Genomic DNA, 15,251 nt, shown 5'->3' with positions numbered 1-15,251 from the left:
CTTAAATGCCTTCTTTATTGCTTGCCCTATGAAGGCCTACGAGATGTCTAAGGGCAAAGGGAGCACGAAGATGCCCATCTCTTCAGCCTGCAACTTAGCTTGGTTTCTTCATAAATCCCAATGGGTCAAAGCCAAGTTTTTTCTTTTTTCTTTTTTCTTTTTGGTGGTACTGGGGTTCCTGGAAGCCCTTCTACCTCCGGGCTACACTCCCAGACCTATTTTTACATTTTTATTTGGAAACAGGGTCTCCTAAGCCAGCGTGCGTGGCTGTCTTTGAACCTGCACGATCCTCCTGTCTCTGCCTCCCAAGCGCGGGGATTACAAGCGTGCGCCACCACGCCCGGCCCAAAGCCAAGTTTTTCAAGCCGCAAAAAATGTAACTGTCTTTGCAAGTTGACTAAATCGGGTCACTTACAGATAATTTCACGACTTTCCTCAGCAAAGTGGAGTCCTCCAAGGCTCTCCTAAAGTATGGCTGACACATGGCCTTTATAGAGGGCGCTTACAGTAAGATATGGCTCCCACTTCACAAAGCCTAAACACCTCAGAGAGGTGGCAAAGGGCCTTCCTCTCAATATAACCAGACAGGAAACCCAACTGACTCCCTTCCCATCACACCTTCACTCTGGCGATGCCAGGAGAGGCCCAGCACATGAGAAAGGGTGTTAGTAAAAATACTAACAAATCTGGTTCCCTAATCCCCTACGGCTGACCAAATAAGCTTAAAATAGGCAGGTCACTGGCAAATAGCAGGCTGAGAACAAGAAATGATCAATTATTGCCCTGGAGTATCACAGAAGACCGAAGAAATATTCAGAAATGCAAACAAGAGCTTAAAACAAATCCAAAAACTAGACAGTTAATCAAGGAACTATGCTTAAAAGTGCCTGGCACAGTCTCTATTATTTAGCAGATGCTAATAAAACCCAGACTGTAGTTTAACATTTGCTAATTACCATGATGTTTTTAGTCATAAAGAAATGGCTGGAGAGCCGGGCGTGGTGGTGCATGCTTGTAATCCCAGTACTTGGGAGGCTGAGACAGGAGGATCACACAGGTTCGAAACCAGCCTCAGCAACTCAGTGAGACTCTGTTTCCCAATAAAATATAAAATAGGTCTGGGAGTGTAGCCCAGAGGTAGAAACCCCCTGGGTTCCATCCCTAGTACCACAAAAAGAAAAAGAAAAAGAAAGAAAGAAACAAAGAAACAAAGAAAGAAACAAAGAAATTGTTAAAGCCAGTAGCGGTGGTCCACGCCTACAATCCCAGCTACCAGGGAAGCTGAAGCAGGAGGACTGCAAGGTTGAGGATGGCCTGGGCAATTTAGTGAGATCATGTCTCAAAATAAAATTTTAAGAAGGGGTGAGCCTATAGCTCAGTGGTAGAGCATTGCTTGCATATGTGAAGCCCTGAGTTCAGTCTTCAGTACAAAAAAAAAAAAAAAAGTGGAGTGATGCTCCACGAACCATTTAGTCAGGCAGGAAACACACGGGCAGATTCTAGAAACAACTTTAGAAAAAGTAACCTGAGATAGAAAAGAACCCAAAAAGTGTAATTTTAATTAGCTGACAAATTAACACCTGTGCATCTAATGCTTCTAGGACGTTGGCTAGATTATATGTGTGTAGTACTGTCCTATAATCTTTATCTTCTAGTCATTTTGGTTCCTGGTCCTCTGTTAAGAATACTCTGTAGCGTAACTGAGCACACTGGATAGAAGCATTGCTTCAGCACTCAATTCTGGCTTCATCAATACTCGTGTGAGACAAAGACACAGCTAGTCACTGCTTCCGTGTCTCAGTTTCCTCATCTGTAAAATAGAGGTAATAGCATACCTGCCTCTTAGGGTTGTTGTAAAAATTAAATCCAAGTATCTTTATGTCCCAGTTAGACCACCACCTGGCACATACTAAGTGCATAGGGAATGTGAGCTACTGTGCCACGTGAGGTTTGTGCTAAGCTCTTGAGACGCAGCAGACACCACTGAGACGGCTGCCTTCCTCGTGGCAAGTGCTCTTTGGCTGGCCACACAGGAGGGAGGGATGGCAGCTGGAATGGGAGTCCTGACGACAGCATCATGGTGCGAGTTGGGGTTGGTTCTAGAAGGTGTAGGCTAGCCGGGCGCGGTGGTGCATACTTGTAATCCTAGCATTTAGGAGGCTGAGACCAGAGGATCGTGGTTTGTGGACAGGCTCAGCTACTTAGTGAGGCCCTTTGCAACTCAGTGAGACCCTGTTTTACAAAAATAAAAAGTCTAAAAATAGGGCTGGGGGTATAGCTCTGAGGTACAATGCCCCTGGGTTCCATCCCCAGTACCGCAAAAAGAAGGAGAGGAGAAGGAGGAGGAGAAGAAGAAGAAAAGAAGGAGGAAGAGGAGGAGGAGGAGGAGAAGGAGAAGGAGAAGGAGAAGAAGGAGAAGAAGAAGAAGAAGAAGAAGAAGAAGAAGAAGAAGAAGAAGAAGAAGAAGAAGAAGAAGAAGAAGAAGAAGAAGAGGAAGGAGAAGACGATGACGACGGCGGCGGCGGCGGCGGCGACGGTGGTAGAAGATGCCTGGGTAGAAGATGCCTTCCAGATAGAGGTGGAGGAAGAGCCGGCCATACAGCACAGAAGGTCAGCAAGGCCAGGCTTTCCATGTGGAGGGTGAGGCTGCTGTGCTAGGGGTGATTTGAAAGAGGGCCGGCCAGTGAGGAGACGCGGGCTGAGAAAGCGCATCCCACGACACAGGCCCTGAGGTCTCAGAGTGCAGGAAGCAGCAGGTAGGAATCGGGGCAGGACAAAGGCAGGTGCTGAGGCCCCCCAACTTAACTCCTACCACCCCTGCCTGCCTGCTAATGAGGCCTCAGAACCCACAGCCCAGAGCAGGACACTTTAGGAGAGGAAGTGGAATTTTATTCCTCAACCCTTGTCCATTTGTAGTTAAAGCAGACTACTGTAACAAAAGGCAGATTTCAAGAGAAAAACGAGCAAGTTTATGAGTGTGTGCTGTATGCATCACAGAAACTGCAGCTCAAAAGAAACTCAAAGCAGTGGCTTAGGGTCTGGCTTCTATGTCTTTAATAAAAAACAATACATTTTAGAGAAGTAACAAGATTTTAAAAAAAATGCAGCCTCAGGTCTCCAAAAGTAGGAAAATTGCTACAGGTAGGACGGAGGCAAGCGCTCTACGTTGAATCACATCCCTGTCACCCTGTAGGTAGGACGGAGGCAAGCGCTCTACGCTGAATCACATCCCTGTCACCCTGCCCCTTCTGTTCTGGGAGGTAGAGCACTTGCCTCGTATGTACGAAGCCTTGGGTTCAATCCCAAGTATCACAAAGAAATAAAAAAGTCTATAAAAGGAATGAACAATACAAACAGCAACACTAAGAAAGCCAAAATGAAGCTATGCAATGGAATATTATAAAAATTAGCTGAAACATTCATTTAAAAAAATTTTTAATAAAAATTTAAAAATTTAATTAAAATCTAAATAGTAAGTACAATAGAAAAAGAAACCTGAAAACAGCATTAAAATCTCAAATGGTTGCGAAGGCCACGGGGTAACATAAACCCGATATCTAGGCAAATATGTCACTGAGCACAAGGTTCATGGAGCAAGTCAATACTGTGTTAACAGCTGCTCAGTCCACAGCTTTACAAAGATGCAGGTAAGGCGCTGCATTCCTAACACCAGGCCAACTGTTTTTTATCAACAAGTAGAATGTCTTTCCCCAAGGACATTCTGGTTCTGAACTAGCCAATATGTGAACGTTTGGAGAAATGTATCAAAAGTCAACTGTTGTGTCAGATGAGCCAGGTCCTCTGCAGCCGAGCGAAGCCACGACCAGACTGACAGGCTGACCAGCGGAGCGGCACATGCCTCGCCCTTCCTCTGCCCCAGGCTCCTGGGCGCATAGTGGACACAGAACTTCAAATAGCGGGGACAGACCTACTGGAAACGTTCAGTCTGTCTCATACCGCCTAAGCCATAGTCACAAGTAACAGAAATCAGATCCACTGAATGACTACAAAAGGCAAATCCAGGGCGTGGTGGTCCATGCTTGTCATCCCAGTATTTGGGAGGTGGAGACAGGAGGATCGCAGGTTCACAGCCAGCCTCAGCAACTTACTGAGGCCCTCCACAACTTAATGAGACCCAGCTTCAAGATGAAAAATAAAATAGGGCTAGGGGTGTGGCTCGGAGGTGGAATGCCTCTGGGTTCAATCCTCAGATACACACACACACACACACACACACACACCCCAAAAGACCCCATAGGGAAGCCTGAAAAACCATGCTTTTCTATCTAAATCCTTTATCTCACAGCTTACTCTACCAAGCTAGGAGCTCTTGGCAGTTTGCCCCATACAAAGATACCTTTAGGACCTGGCCTCTCCTTCTTGAACCTAGCCTTGAGTCTCCCTGATTCAGTGCTGTGGTTCTAGGGGAGCTACCTGTGTCCCATGGTTTTATTAAACAGTTTTTCCATTTGTGTCCTATGGTTTTAAACTACAGTCAAAGCCAGGCAGTGGCGACATATCTCTTAGTACCTGGGAGGCTGAGACAGGAGGATCATAAGTTTGGGCCGCCTCAATCTACTTAGTGAGGCCCTCTGAAACAGTGAGACTCTGTTTCAAAATAAAAACAAAAATAAAATAGAGGTAGGGTTCCCCTGGGCTCAATCCTAGAACCAATCAAATCAAATCAAATGAACCACAATCAAGATATTTCATACACTTATTCCACACATATTCACTAGACCCTGGATATCCCGAGATCAAAGGACTTGAACCTTGCTCCTCAGGGAGCTTCCAGATCATTGGGAAGAAAGATAGATATGTAAACCAGTTATTTATTGATTGATTTTTGGTACTGAAGACTGAATCTAGGAGTGTTCTACCTCCAAGTTACATAGCCAGACCTTTTTATTTTTTCTTTTGAAACAGGGTCTTGTTAAGTTGCTGAGGATAGCCTTGAGCCCAGATCCTCCAGTTTCAGCCTCCTAAGTACTGGGATTATAGGCATGTGCCACCACACCCAGTTTAAATGCATTTTAAAAATTGGCCGAGAGTGACCTGTGGCTATTACCTAGTCTGAATACAGCTTGAATGAAATGAACCATGCTATAAATACAAAATGCACATAGGATTTCAAAGATCAAGTAAGAGAAAAAGAGTACAGAGTATCTTAGTAATTGTGAATACTTATGTCCAAATGATACTATTTTGGATCTTATTGAGTTAAAAACATTAAAATGAATTTTACCTGTTCTTTTTACTATTTATTTATTTATTTGTTTGTTTATTTATTTATTTATTGTGGTACTAAGGATGGAACTCAGGGACTTTCTACTCTCGAGCTATACTTCCAGACCTATTTTATATTTTATTTGGAAATAGGGTCTCACTAAGTTGCTGAGGGCCTCATTAAGTAGCTGAAGCTGGCTTTAAACCTGCGTAATCCTCCTGTCTCAGCCTCCCAAGTACTGGGATTACAAGCGTGCGCCATCACACCTGACTTTTTTTTTTTTTTGGTGGTACTGGGGATGGAACGCAGGAGCCTTCTACCTCCAGGCTACACTCCCAGACCTATTTTATATTTTTTATTTGGAAACAGGGTCTCTTAAGCCAGCGGAAGCTGGCTTTGAACCTGTGTGATCCTCCTGTCTCAGCCTCGCAAGCGCGGGGATTACAAGCGTGCACCACCACGCCCGGCTCTCTTTTTACTTTTTAAAATGTGTCTATTAGTAAAAATTTAAATGACCTGTGTGGCTCATGATAAGTTTGTATTGGAAAACCCTGGCTGGAGTATAAAGTTCTAGATTAAGGGTGCTTCTGGGGGCTGGGGCTGGGGCTCAGTGGCAGAGCACTTCCCTAGCATGCCCTAGGCCATGGGTTTGATCCCCAGCACCACAAAAAGGGGGAAAATAAGGGGGTGGGCTGCTATGGTCTGGGTAACTGTCCCACAAAGGCCCACGTGTGAAAGCCTTGTCCCTGGTGTGGCAAAAGCCAATTTTAATCATTCTTTGGTCTCCATGTGAAATCGGTTCCAGCTCCCTATCCCCATACCAAAATCCCCAGATGCTGAAATCCCTCAGATAAAAGGGCATAGTATTTGCATATAACCTTTGTACACTCTCCCATGTGTTTTAAATCACCTACAGCTTTTTTAATGATTCTTAATACAATGTAAATACTATGTAAATAGTTTCTATATTATTGTATTGTTTGGGAAATGATGACAAGGAAAAAAGTCTGTACTAGTTCAGTACAGAAGCAATCATATCAGGCTTGACTACACAGTACAAATCAACAAAATGTCATATTTTTTTCTGAATATTTGCAATCTGCAGTTGGTTGAATACCAGAAGAGACAGATACATAACCCACAGATACAGAGGTTCGACTACATACTGAAAAATAGTGGTTTTTTTTGGTGGTACTGGGATTCCTGGAAACCCTTCTACCTCCAGGTTACACTCCCAGACCTATTTTTTATATTTTATTTGGAAACAGGGTTCTTAAGCCAGCGAGTCTGGCTTCGAACCTGTGCGATCCTCCTGTCTCTGCCTCCCAAGTGCAGGGATTACAAGTGTGTGCCACCACGCCCGGCTAGTTATCATTTTTTTAAAATCTGTGATTTTTAAAAATGTGTGTGCATTTGTGTACGTGTGTGTATATGTGTGTGTGCACGCATGTGTTACTAGGGGTTGAATCCTGGGCTATTCTACCTTTGAGCTACACCCCCATCCTTTTTTTTTCCTTTTAATTTTGAAAAAAGGTCTCAGTAGGTTGATTGAATCTCACTACTTGCTGAGTCTATCCTCAAACCTCTGATTTTCCTGTCTCAGCATCCCCAAATATTGGGATTACAAGGTCACCAAGCCTGGCAAAAATCTGTAGTTTTAAAAAGCAGTGTATATGTTTCTTCCTTGATATTTAATATATAGCAACATGTTTGATAATGACAGTAATTTTTATTTTTATTTTTTTGTGGTACTGGGGATTGACACCAGGGACATTCTACCTCTGAGCTACACCCCCAGTCACATTTTATTTTTTATTTTTAAACAGGGTCTCATTAGGTTAATGAGAGTCTCACTACTTGCTGAGGCTGACCTTGAACCTGTGATCCTCCTGTCTCAGCCACTCTAGTACTGGACTTACAGGAGTGTGCTACCATGCCCAGAAGTGACTGTAATTTTAAAGATTTATGAACATCAGCAATATTTCCAGTAGTTTAAATGAAATATGATGTCTGTGAGGTTGATGGCATACACTTACACTTGAAGGAAATGCTACATGTGAGAGTCTAGTGAAGAGGAAGTGTGACCTTTTTCCATTCAAGTCAAAGGCCATGTTGAAATTTATGCAGCAGCCCATGAGGGAACTATGGCTCCCAGGTCAAGAACTCTTGGAAGAGGTTCCTGGACCTTTCCCTGAAGGAATTAGTTGAGACCCTTACAAAATGCAAACATGGAGGGCTATGTAATGGTCAGACGCTGTTTCTGTTTATTTCTATGACCACATCTAAAAGAGCATACCTACTCCGACAGACTCAACAGCCCAGGAGACACAGCCCAGGAGACATTTCAGCAGAACAATGGGTTTGCTTTCTCTTTTTTTCCTTCGTGTGTGTGTGTGTGTGTGTGTGTGTGTGTGTGTGTGTGTGTGTGTGTTACTGGGGATGGAACCCAGGGACCTTCTACCTCCGGGCTATACCCCCACACCTATTTTATATTTTATTTTTTAAACAGGGTCTCACTAAGTTACTGAGAGCCTCGCTAAGCTGCTGAGACCGGCTTTGAACCTGCCGATCCTCCTGTCTTAGCTTCCCAAGTGCTGAGATTACAAGTGTGCGCCACCACACCCAGCTTGGGTTTGCTTTCAGGTAGAATTAGAACCTATATATCTCTTTTTTTAAGGTCTTGATATGTTGCCCAGACTGGTCTCCAGCTCCTGAGCTCAAGCAATCCTCCTGCCTCAGCCTCCTGAATATCTAGGACTGCGTGTAGTTACTACTGTACTCAGCTTAGAATTCACATCTTTCTCCCAGGGGTCAGTGATGACAGGAAGCGGCCAGGAGACCCAGAGGGAAAGCTGTGTGTTAGGGCTCTTCCTTCCTTCTCAGTGGAAGTTCGTTCCTGCATGGAGGCACAGTCTCCCTCTCTTTCTTTTTTTTTTTTTTTTTTTTTTTTTTGTGGTACTGGGGTTCCTGGAAGCCCTTCTTCCTCCGGGCTACACTCCCAGACCTATTTTATATTTTTGAAACAGGGTCTCTTACGCCAGCGCGGCTGGCTTCGAACCTGCGCGCTCCTCCTGTCTCTGCCTCCCAAGCGCGGGGATTACCAGCGTGCGCCACCACGCCCTGCTACAGTCTCCCTCTCTTCTGAGGAGTTTAGGTAAAGCCCCACCACACAGGACACTGTGGTCCTGGTCGGGCTCCAGCTTCCAGTTGTTGCCAGCAGAGGAGTGACAAATACAGGCTTGCTTTTCCAAGAACACTGACTTTCTTTAGTCACAAAGAGTTTGCTTGAGGCATACAGAACTGCTCTTAAAAATGAGGACCCTCCGCCGGGCGTGGTGGCACACGCTTGTAATCCCCGCGCGGGAGGCGGAGACAGGAGGATCGCGCAGGTTCGAAGCCAGCCGCGCTGGCGTAAGAGACCCTGTTTCTAAATAAAAATATGAAATAGGTCTGGGAGTATAGCCTGGAGGTAGAAGGGCTTCCAGGAACCCCAGTACTACCAAAAAAAAAAAAAAAAAAAAAATGAGGACCCTCCCTGGAAATGGTAGTACACCATCTATATCCCAGCACTTTGGAGGCTGAAGCAAGAGAATTGTAGATTTGAGACCAGCTTCAGCAACTTAGAAAGACCCTGTTAAAAAAAAAAAAAAAAAAAAAAAAAAAAAAAAAAAAAAAACAAGGTTGGGGATGTAGCTCACTCTGAGTTCAGCCTCTAACCCCCCCCCCCAAAAAAAAGCCAACAACAACAAAAATCCTTGCTGCCCACAGGTTCAAGGCCAGCTCGCAGTATATTTTTGATACTCTATTTTTTATTTTATTTTATTTTTTTGGTGGTACTGGGGATGGAGCCCTTCTACCTCCGGGTTATACTCCCAGACCTATTTTATATTTTATTTGGAAATAGGGTCTCTTAAGCCAGTGAGGCTGGCTTTGAACCTGCGGGATCCTTCTGTTTCCACCTCCCAAGTGTGGGGATTACAAACATGCGCCACCACGCCCGGCTTGATATCCTATTTTAAAATTAAAAAAGTAAGCCGGGCGTGGTGGTGCACACTTGTAATCCCCGCACTTGGGAGGCGGAGACAGGAGGATCGTGCAGGTTTGAAGCCAGCCTCGCTAGCTTAAGAGACCCTGTTTCCAAATAAAAATATAAAAATAGGTCTGGGAGTATAGCCTGGAAGTAGAAGGGTTTCCAAGAACCCCAGTACAACAACAATAATAATAATGATGATAATAATAATAAATAAAATAAAAAATAATAAATTAAAAAGGACCAGAGGTATAGGTCAGTGGTAGTACCCCACTGAGTTTAATCCCCAGTAACACACACACACACACACACACACACACACAGTGTCCAGCCAGGCCCGGTGGAATGTACCCATAGTCTCAGCTATTTGAGAGGCTGAGGCAGGTAATCACTCATGACCAGGAGTTGAAAGCCAGCCTGGGCAACATAGTGAGATCCTGTCTCTTAATAAAGAGACAAATAAAAAAAAAATGAGGGCTCCAATGTTTTCTTAAAGTTCCTTTCTCTAACAATTGGGTTCACCTATTCTGACTGTTGAATTACACAGACTAAATAAGTCCACTAAGACTAGTAATCACAGCAGGCACTTAGCTATTGCTGATCATGTGTAGGCACTGGCCTACACATTTTATAAGCACTGGCTCTTAGAGTCATTTAATCCTCATAAACATCCTACGTGGAGGGCCATTTTTATTCCCATTTTACAGATAAGTACACCAAGACACAGAACCAGTAAGTTGCAGAGGCGGATCTGAAAGAGGTCCTCTGACTCCCTGGGCAGAGCAGAGCGCGGGGTAGTTCTCTCTGAACACCCAGCACTGAGAATAACACTGACTCATGGGTCAGTCAGCAACCCATCACTGAGCAATTAGGCATGACACAACTGTGAGGCAGTCTGACTATCAGCAGTCCTGAAAACGAAAGAAACGCACTGCCTGCTTTCTTTAATAATAGATATTTGTTCTTGTGAGGATTGGGGATTATGCCGTGGTGTTTAACCTCCAAATTACACCCCTAACCCTTAAAAAAATTCTTTTAACAGGATCTTGCTAAGTTGCTAAGGGTCTCACTAAATTGCTGAGGCTGTCTTCAAACCTGCAGTCATCCTGTCTCAGCCTCCAAAATGCTGGGACTAATTTATAATTAGTTTACAGGCATTCAACTGCAGTCTCTAGAGAACAGAACTATGTATCACACCAGGAGGGCCCACAGCCTTACTAAACCATAGGTCTTTCTCTCTTTTTTTGGTATTGTGTGCCTAAATTTAGATTATAGGCACATACACCTGGCTTGGTGTCTTTTTTTCTTTTTCCTTTTCCTTTTCTTTTTCTTTTTCTTTTTTTTTTTTTTTGCAGGTCTGGGGATGGAACCCAGAGGCATTTAACCTCCGAGCTACACCCCCTGCCCAATGTTTTATTCTTTATTTTGAAACAGGGTCTCACTGAGTTGCAGAGGGCCTCACTAAGTAGCTGAGGCTGTCCGCAAACTGTGATCCTCCGGTCTCAGCCTCCCAAATGCTGGGATTACAAGCGTGTGCCACCACGCCCAGCTTTTTTAGTACTGGAGATGGAACCCAGGGGCATTCTACCTCCGAGCTACACTCAGCTCTATTTTTTAGTCCTTTTTATTTTTGAAACAGTCTCACTGAGTTGTGAAGGGCCTTGCTAAGTGGCTGAGGCTGTCCGTGAACCATGAATCTAGTCTGTGCCTCCCAAACGCTGGGATTACAAGTGTGCGCCACCATGCCAGGCTGTTTTTTTTTTTTTTTTAAGCTTGGCAAAGAGAGGCTTTATTGGGAAGATTACTGCGAAAAGGAAGGAGGACCTATTGGGAAGGAGGAGCTACTAGGGAGAAGGAATATTGCAACAAGGAAATGCTCCAATCATAACCTATGCATCCCTCTCTGCCAAGCTTTTATAAAACCGCTCAAGCAACTGGATTCAGTGGCACACTCCTGTGATCCCAGTACTTGGGAGGCTGAGTCACAGGGAATCGCAGGTTCAAGGCCAGGCTCAGAAACTTAGCCAGACTCTTAAAATAAAAATGACTGGGAGTGTAGCTAGGAGGTAGAATTCCCCTGCATTCAATACCCAGTACCAAATAAATAAATAAATAAATAAATAAATAAATAAATAAATCCATTAAAGTGATTCTCCTGCCCCCCTGATGCTTGAGGGTGCTGGTCACTGCCAATAACCTAACCTATCCTGCCACTTGGTTATCTCTCATAGCCAGAACGGGTGGGGGAAGGAGTGGATAAGAGACAGAAAGGTATTTCAGACAATGGTAAATTCTGGAAATTGTTTTGTCTGTTGTCTGCGTGTGGCACTGGAACCGGAACCTAGGGGCTTTCTACCTCTGGACTACACCCCTGACCTATTTTACATTTTATTTGGAAACAGGGTCTCACAAAGTTGCTGAGAGCCTCACTAAGAAGCTGAGGCTGGCTTCAAACCTCAGTGATCTTCCTGTCTCAGCCTCCCAGGTCCTGGGATTACAAGTGTGCGCCACCACGCCCAGCTTTTTGGAAATTGATTTAAAAGCTAATATGTGGGAAAGGAAAGTGGGTTTGGAGAGGCATGCTATAAGTCACTGAAGAATATCAAGAGTTGACCTTACAAGGGCCAGAGGTGGCTCTTTGTGACTTTATAACCACATTCCCCGACTCAGCAGGAAGCGGCCACCTTTCTAAACATAGTGCGCTGACTTCCTGTCCACAGAGTTCTTCTCTGCTGGGGCCTCACACACAGAGCAGCATCTCACAGAATGGAACCCACACCTGTGCTCCCACCAGTGCAGGACAGTGCTGTCAGAGGCAGAGGACCAGGCCGGACCCCAGCTGCAGGGAGGGGTCACACTCACCTGTAGGTGTAGGGCCCCACTTCTTCCAGCCGGGGGATCTCTCCCCTGAGGATCTCCTCTGGATTGGTGACGTTGAAGAAATAGAACTGGGTGTACACGGGAAGAGGGGGGTTCTCCCAGGAGTCAAAGATCTCTGTGCCATTCCTCAACACCATATTCTAGGGAAAAAATCAAAAGGACAACATAAAGCCACTGGCCCTGAACATGAAGCAGGAGGTTCACCCCTATTCTGATGACCTAACTCAATTTATAATTAGCTTACAGGCATTCAACTGCAGTCTTTTGAGAACAGGACTATGTATCACAACAAGAGGGCCCACAGCCTTTACTAAACTGTCTTTTTTTTGTACTGGGGATTGTACCTCAGGGGTCATTCTACCTCTAAACTAAACCTCAGCCTTTCTTTTTTCTTTTCTTTTTTTCTTTTTTTAAATTTCTTTTTGGTGGTACTGAGGTTCCTGGAAACCCTTCTACCTCCGGGTTATACTCCCAGACCTATTTTTATACTGTAGGGGTGCTGGAAAACAGGCTGGAAGAAGCGCTTTCCCCCCCAGTATGAGAGGTTAACTAGAGAAGTCTTCTTCCATATTAGGATTAGAAATAAGGTATTAAGATATAGAGTTAAGATATAGAAGTAAGGTAGGATTGGAAATATAATGGAGATCTATAAGCCCAGCTGCCCAGGTTGCAGGATTCAAGGACGAGGGTAGGGGACCTACAAGGTCAAAGCCTCTAATCTCCAGCTTGCTGGCCAAGGTCTTTGTAAATGGGACCCCATCCCCATATCTCTGAGCTAGATCAGCAAACAAGGCCAGGCTAATCTGCTCTCCAGGCAGATTATTCAGTGCAGAGATAAGCCTGGCCCAGCCAGGTGGATGGGAAAGGCAGAGCAGGCTCTGACGTGTGTGGATGCATGTTTTAAAATTATTGGTTGTACTTGTTTGTCCTTGTATCTGATTGGTTGTATTCTAAGGTTGGCGGGCTCTGACATGTGTAACCACTCCCTCGTGTGTAACCACTCCCTCCTAGGGTTATAAAATTCAGAGCGTGGAGTGGGGAGGGGTCGAACCTCGACCATTTAGTGTCGAAACTCGACCCCTGGCTAGCCGGGACAGAGCTGCAGCACAATAAACCTCGCTTGCATTTTACACCTCTTGTGAGTCCTTCGATATTTGGGTTGGTGGGCGATTCTTGGACCCTTCAAAAGCCAGCCTCAGCTACTTAGTGAGGCTCTCAGCAACTTAGTGAGACCCTGTTTCCAAATAAAGTATAAAATAGGTCTGGGAGTGTAGCCTGGAGGTAGAAAGTCCCTGGGTTCTACCCACAGTACCACCAAAAAAAAAAAAAAAAAAAAAAGAAAGAAAGAAAAAAGAAAAAGAAGGCTGAGGATGTAGCCCAGAGGCAGAACATCCCCAGGTTCAATCTCCAGTACCACAAAAACACAAAATAGCTAGCTAAATAACTACATAAATGTAAAAATTAAAAAGGGCCAGGGATGTAGCTCAGAGGTAGAATACCATAAATGAAGAAGAGAACTATTGGTAAAAGCAGAAACAAAGAACAAAAAGTAGATTGGTCATTGCAAAGTTACCTTTGCTGTAAGCAGGGACAGGAAGACAGCACAGGAAAGTGACTCCCAACAGTTACTTTGAATATTTTTTTTGTACTGGGGATTAACCCTAGGGGTGTTCTACCTTCGTGCTACACCCCCCATCTCCTCTCTTTTTAAATTTTTATTTTGAAACAAGGTCTCGCTAAGTTGCTGATGCTGGCCTTCAACCTGCAATCCTGTCTCAGCCTCCCAAGCACTGGGATTAATGGTGAGTGCCACCGGGCCCAGCCTTTGCTTTTAAAGATTATAGCAGAGAAAACTTCTCTATAGATCACAACTACCCTATTTAGAATATTTGCCTCTCTCTCTCTATTTTACAGAAGATCAGATAAATTGGTTTTAGTGTTGTGGAACTTCAGTACGAATGCCTCCCATTTTAATGTTTAGTTTGGTCTCTGGGAATTGGGGCAGGAGCTTATTCCCAAAAATTGGCCTCCTATACTTTTTACTATTTTTTATTTTTTATTTGGTGGTACTGGGGGTGGAACCCAGAGGCTTTCTACCTCCAAGCTATACTCCTGGACCTATTTTATATTTTATTTGGAAACAGGGTCTCAGTAAGTTGTTGAGAGCCTCACTAAGTAACTGAGGCTGGCTTCGAACCTGTGCGATCCTCTTGTCTCAGCCTACCAAGCGCGGGGATTACAAGCATGAGCCACCACGCCCGGCCTATACTTTTTATTTAACACTATTAAGTTCTTGACCTCAAACTTCTAGCATCCAGAACGGTGAGATAATATACTTGCGTTGTTCAAGTCACCCAATCTGTGGTATTTGTTTATGGCAGCCTCAGCAGATGGGTATGCCATGGTTCCTCTGGCCAGGGGTATTCCTCCCAGATGTAGCCGGCAGAGTGAGCAGGTAGAATGACAATGGAGCGAAGGCCTGAAATGCTGGGCAAGTTTCTACCTGAAGTGGGGCTGTGTATACTGCAGCTGGTCCAGCTCAAATGGCAGCCAGCGCCTGCCCCCACCAGTATAAAGCAGATGTTACTGGTATAGGACAAATGTAGGGGTGCTGGAAAGCGGGCTAGAAGAAGCGCTTTCCCCCCAGTATCAGACGTTAACTAGAGAAGTCTCCTTCCATATTAGGATTAGAAATAAGGTATTAAAATAGAGTTAAGATATAGAAGTAAGGCACTCCCTCCTAGGGTTATAAAATTCAGAGCGTGGAGTGGGGAGGGGTCGAACTTCCGCCATAGTGTCTTGGTCTTGACCCCTGGCTAGCCGGGACAATAAACCTCGCTTGCATTTTTACATCTCTTGTGAGTCCTTCGATATTTGGGTTGGTAGGCAATTCTTGGACCCTTCATATGGGGGCGCGTCTGGGATAAGCCCCTCCCCATTTAGCGAACGGCACCAAGGGGCAGAGGTTTCATTTTGGGGCCCTCAGGCCGCGAGACGTCGTTGTAAGTCCTGGGATGAGACAAGGGAAAAGGCTTGGGCATCAGGACGCTGTGTTAGGCCCTTGTGACCCTTGATCAAGTCTGGAGGCGATGGCTTTAGGCGGGGGAAAAGGCT

At 44.8% G+C, this 15,251-nt stretch overlaps 1 protein-coding gene across 2 annotated transcripts in view; it reads right to left on the bottom strand.

Moving 5' to 3' along the window:
- SCARB2 (scavenger receptor class B member 2) overlaps window positions 1-15,251 on the bottom strand; it is a gene marked incomplete at both ends in the record, with an annotated part of 75,259 nt that overhangs the window by 33,812 nt on the left and 26,196 nt on the right. For both annotated transcript variants that reach the window (XM_080697955.1, XM_080697956.1), the window contains one exon: window positions 12,120-12,277. In XM_080697955.1, the coding sequence (XP_080554081.1) occupies window positions 12,120-12,277 (158 nt within the window). The remainder of the gene's footprint in view (window positions 1-12,119; window positions 12,278-15,251) is intronic.

The sequence above is a fragment of the Muscardinus avellanarius genome (genome assembly GCF_963383645.1).
Source record: "Muscardinus avellanarius genome assembly, chromosome: 6".
NCBI lineage: Eukaryota > Metazoa > Chordata > Mammalia > Rodentia > Gliridae > Muscardinus > Muscardinus avellanarius.
This window is presented reverse-complemented; position numbering and strand designations above follow the sequence as displayed.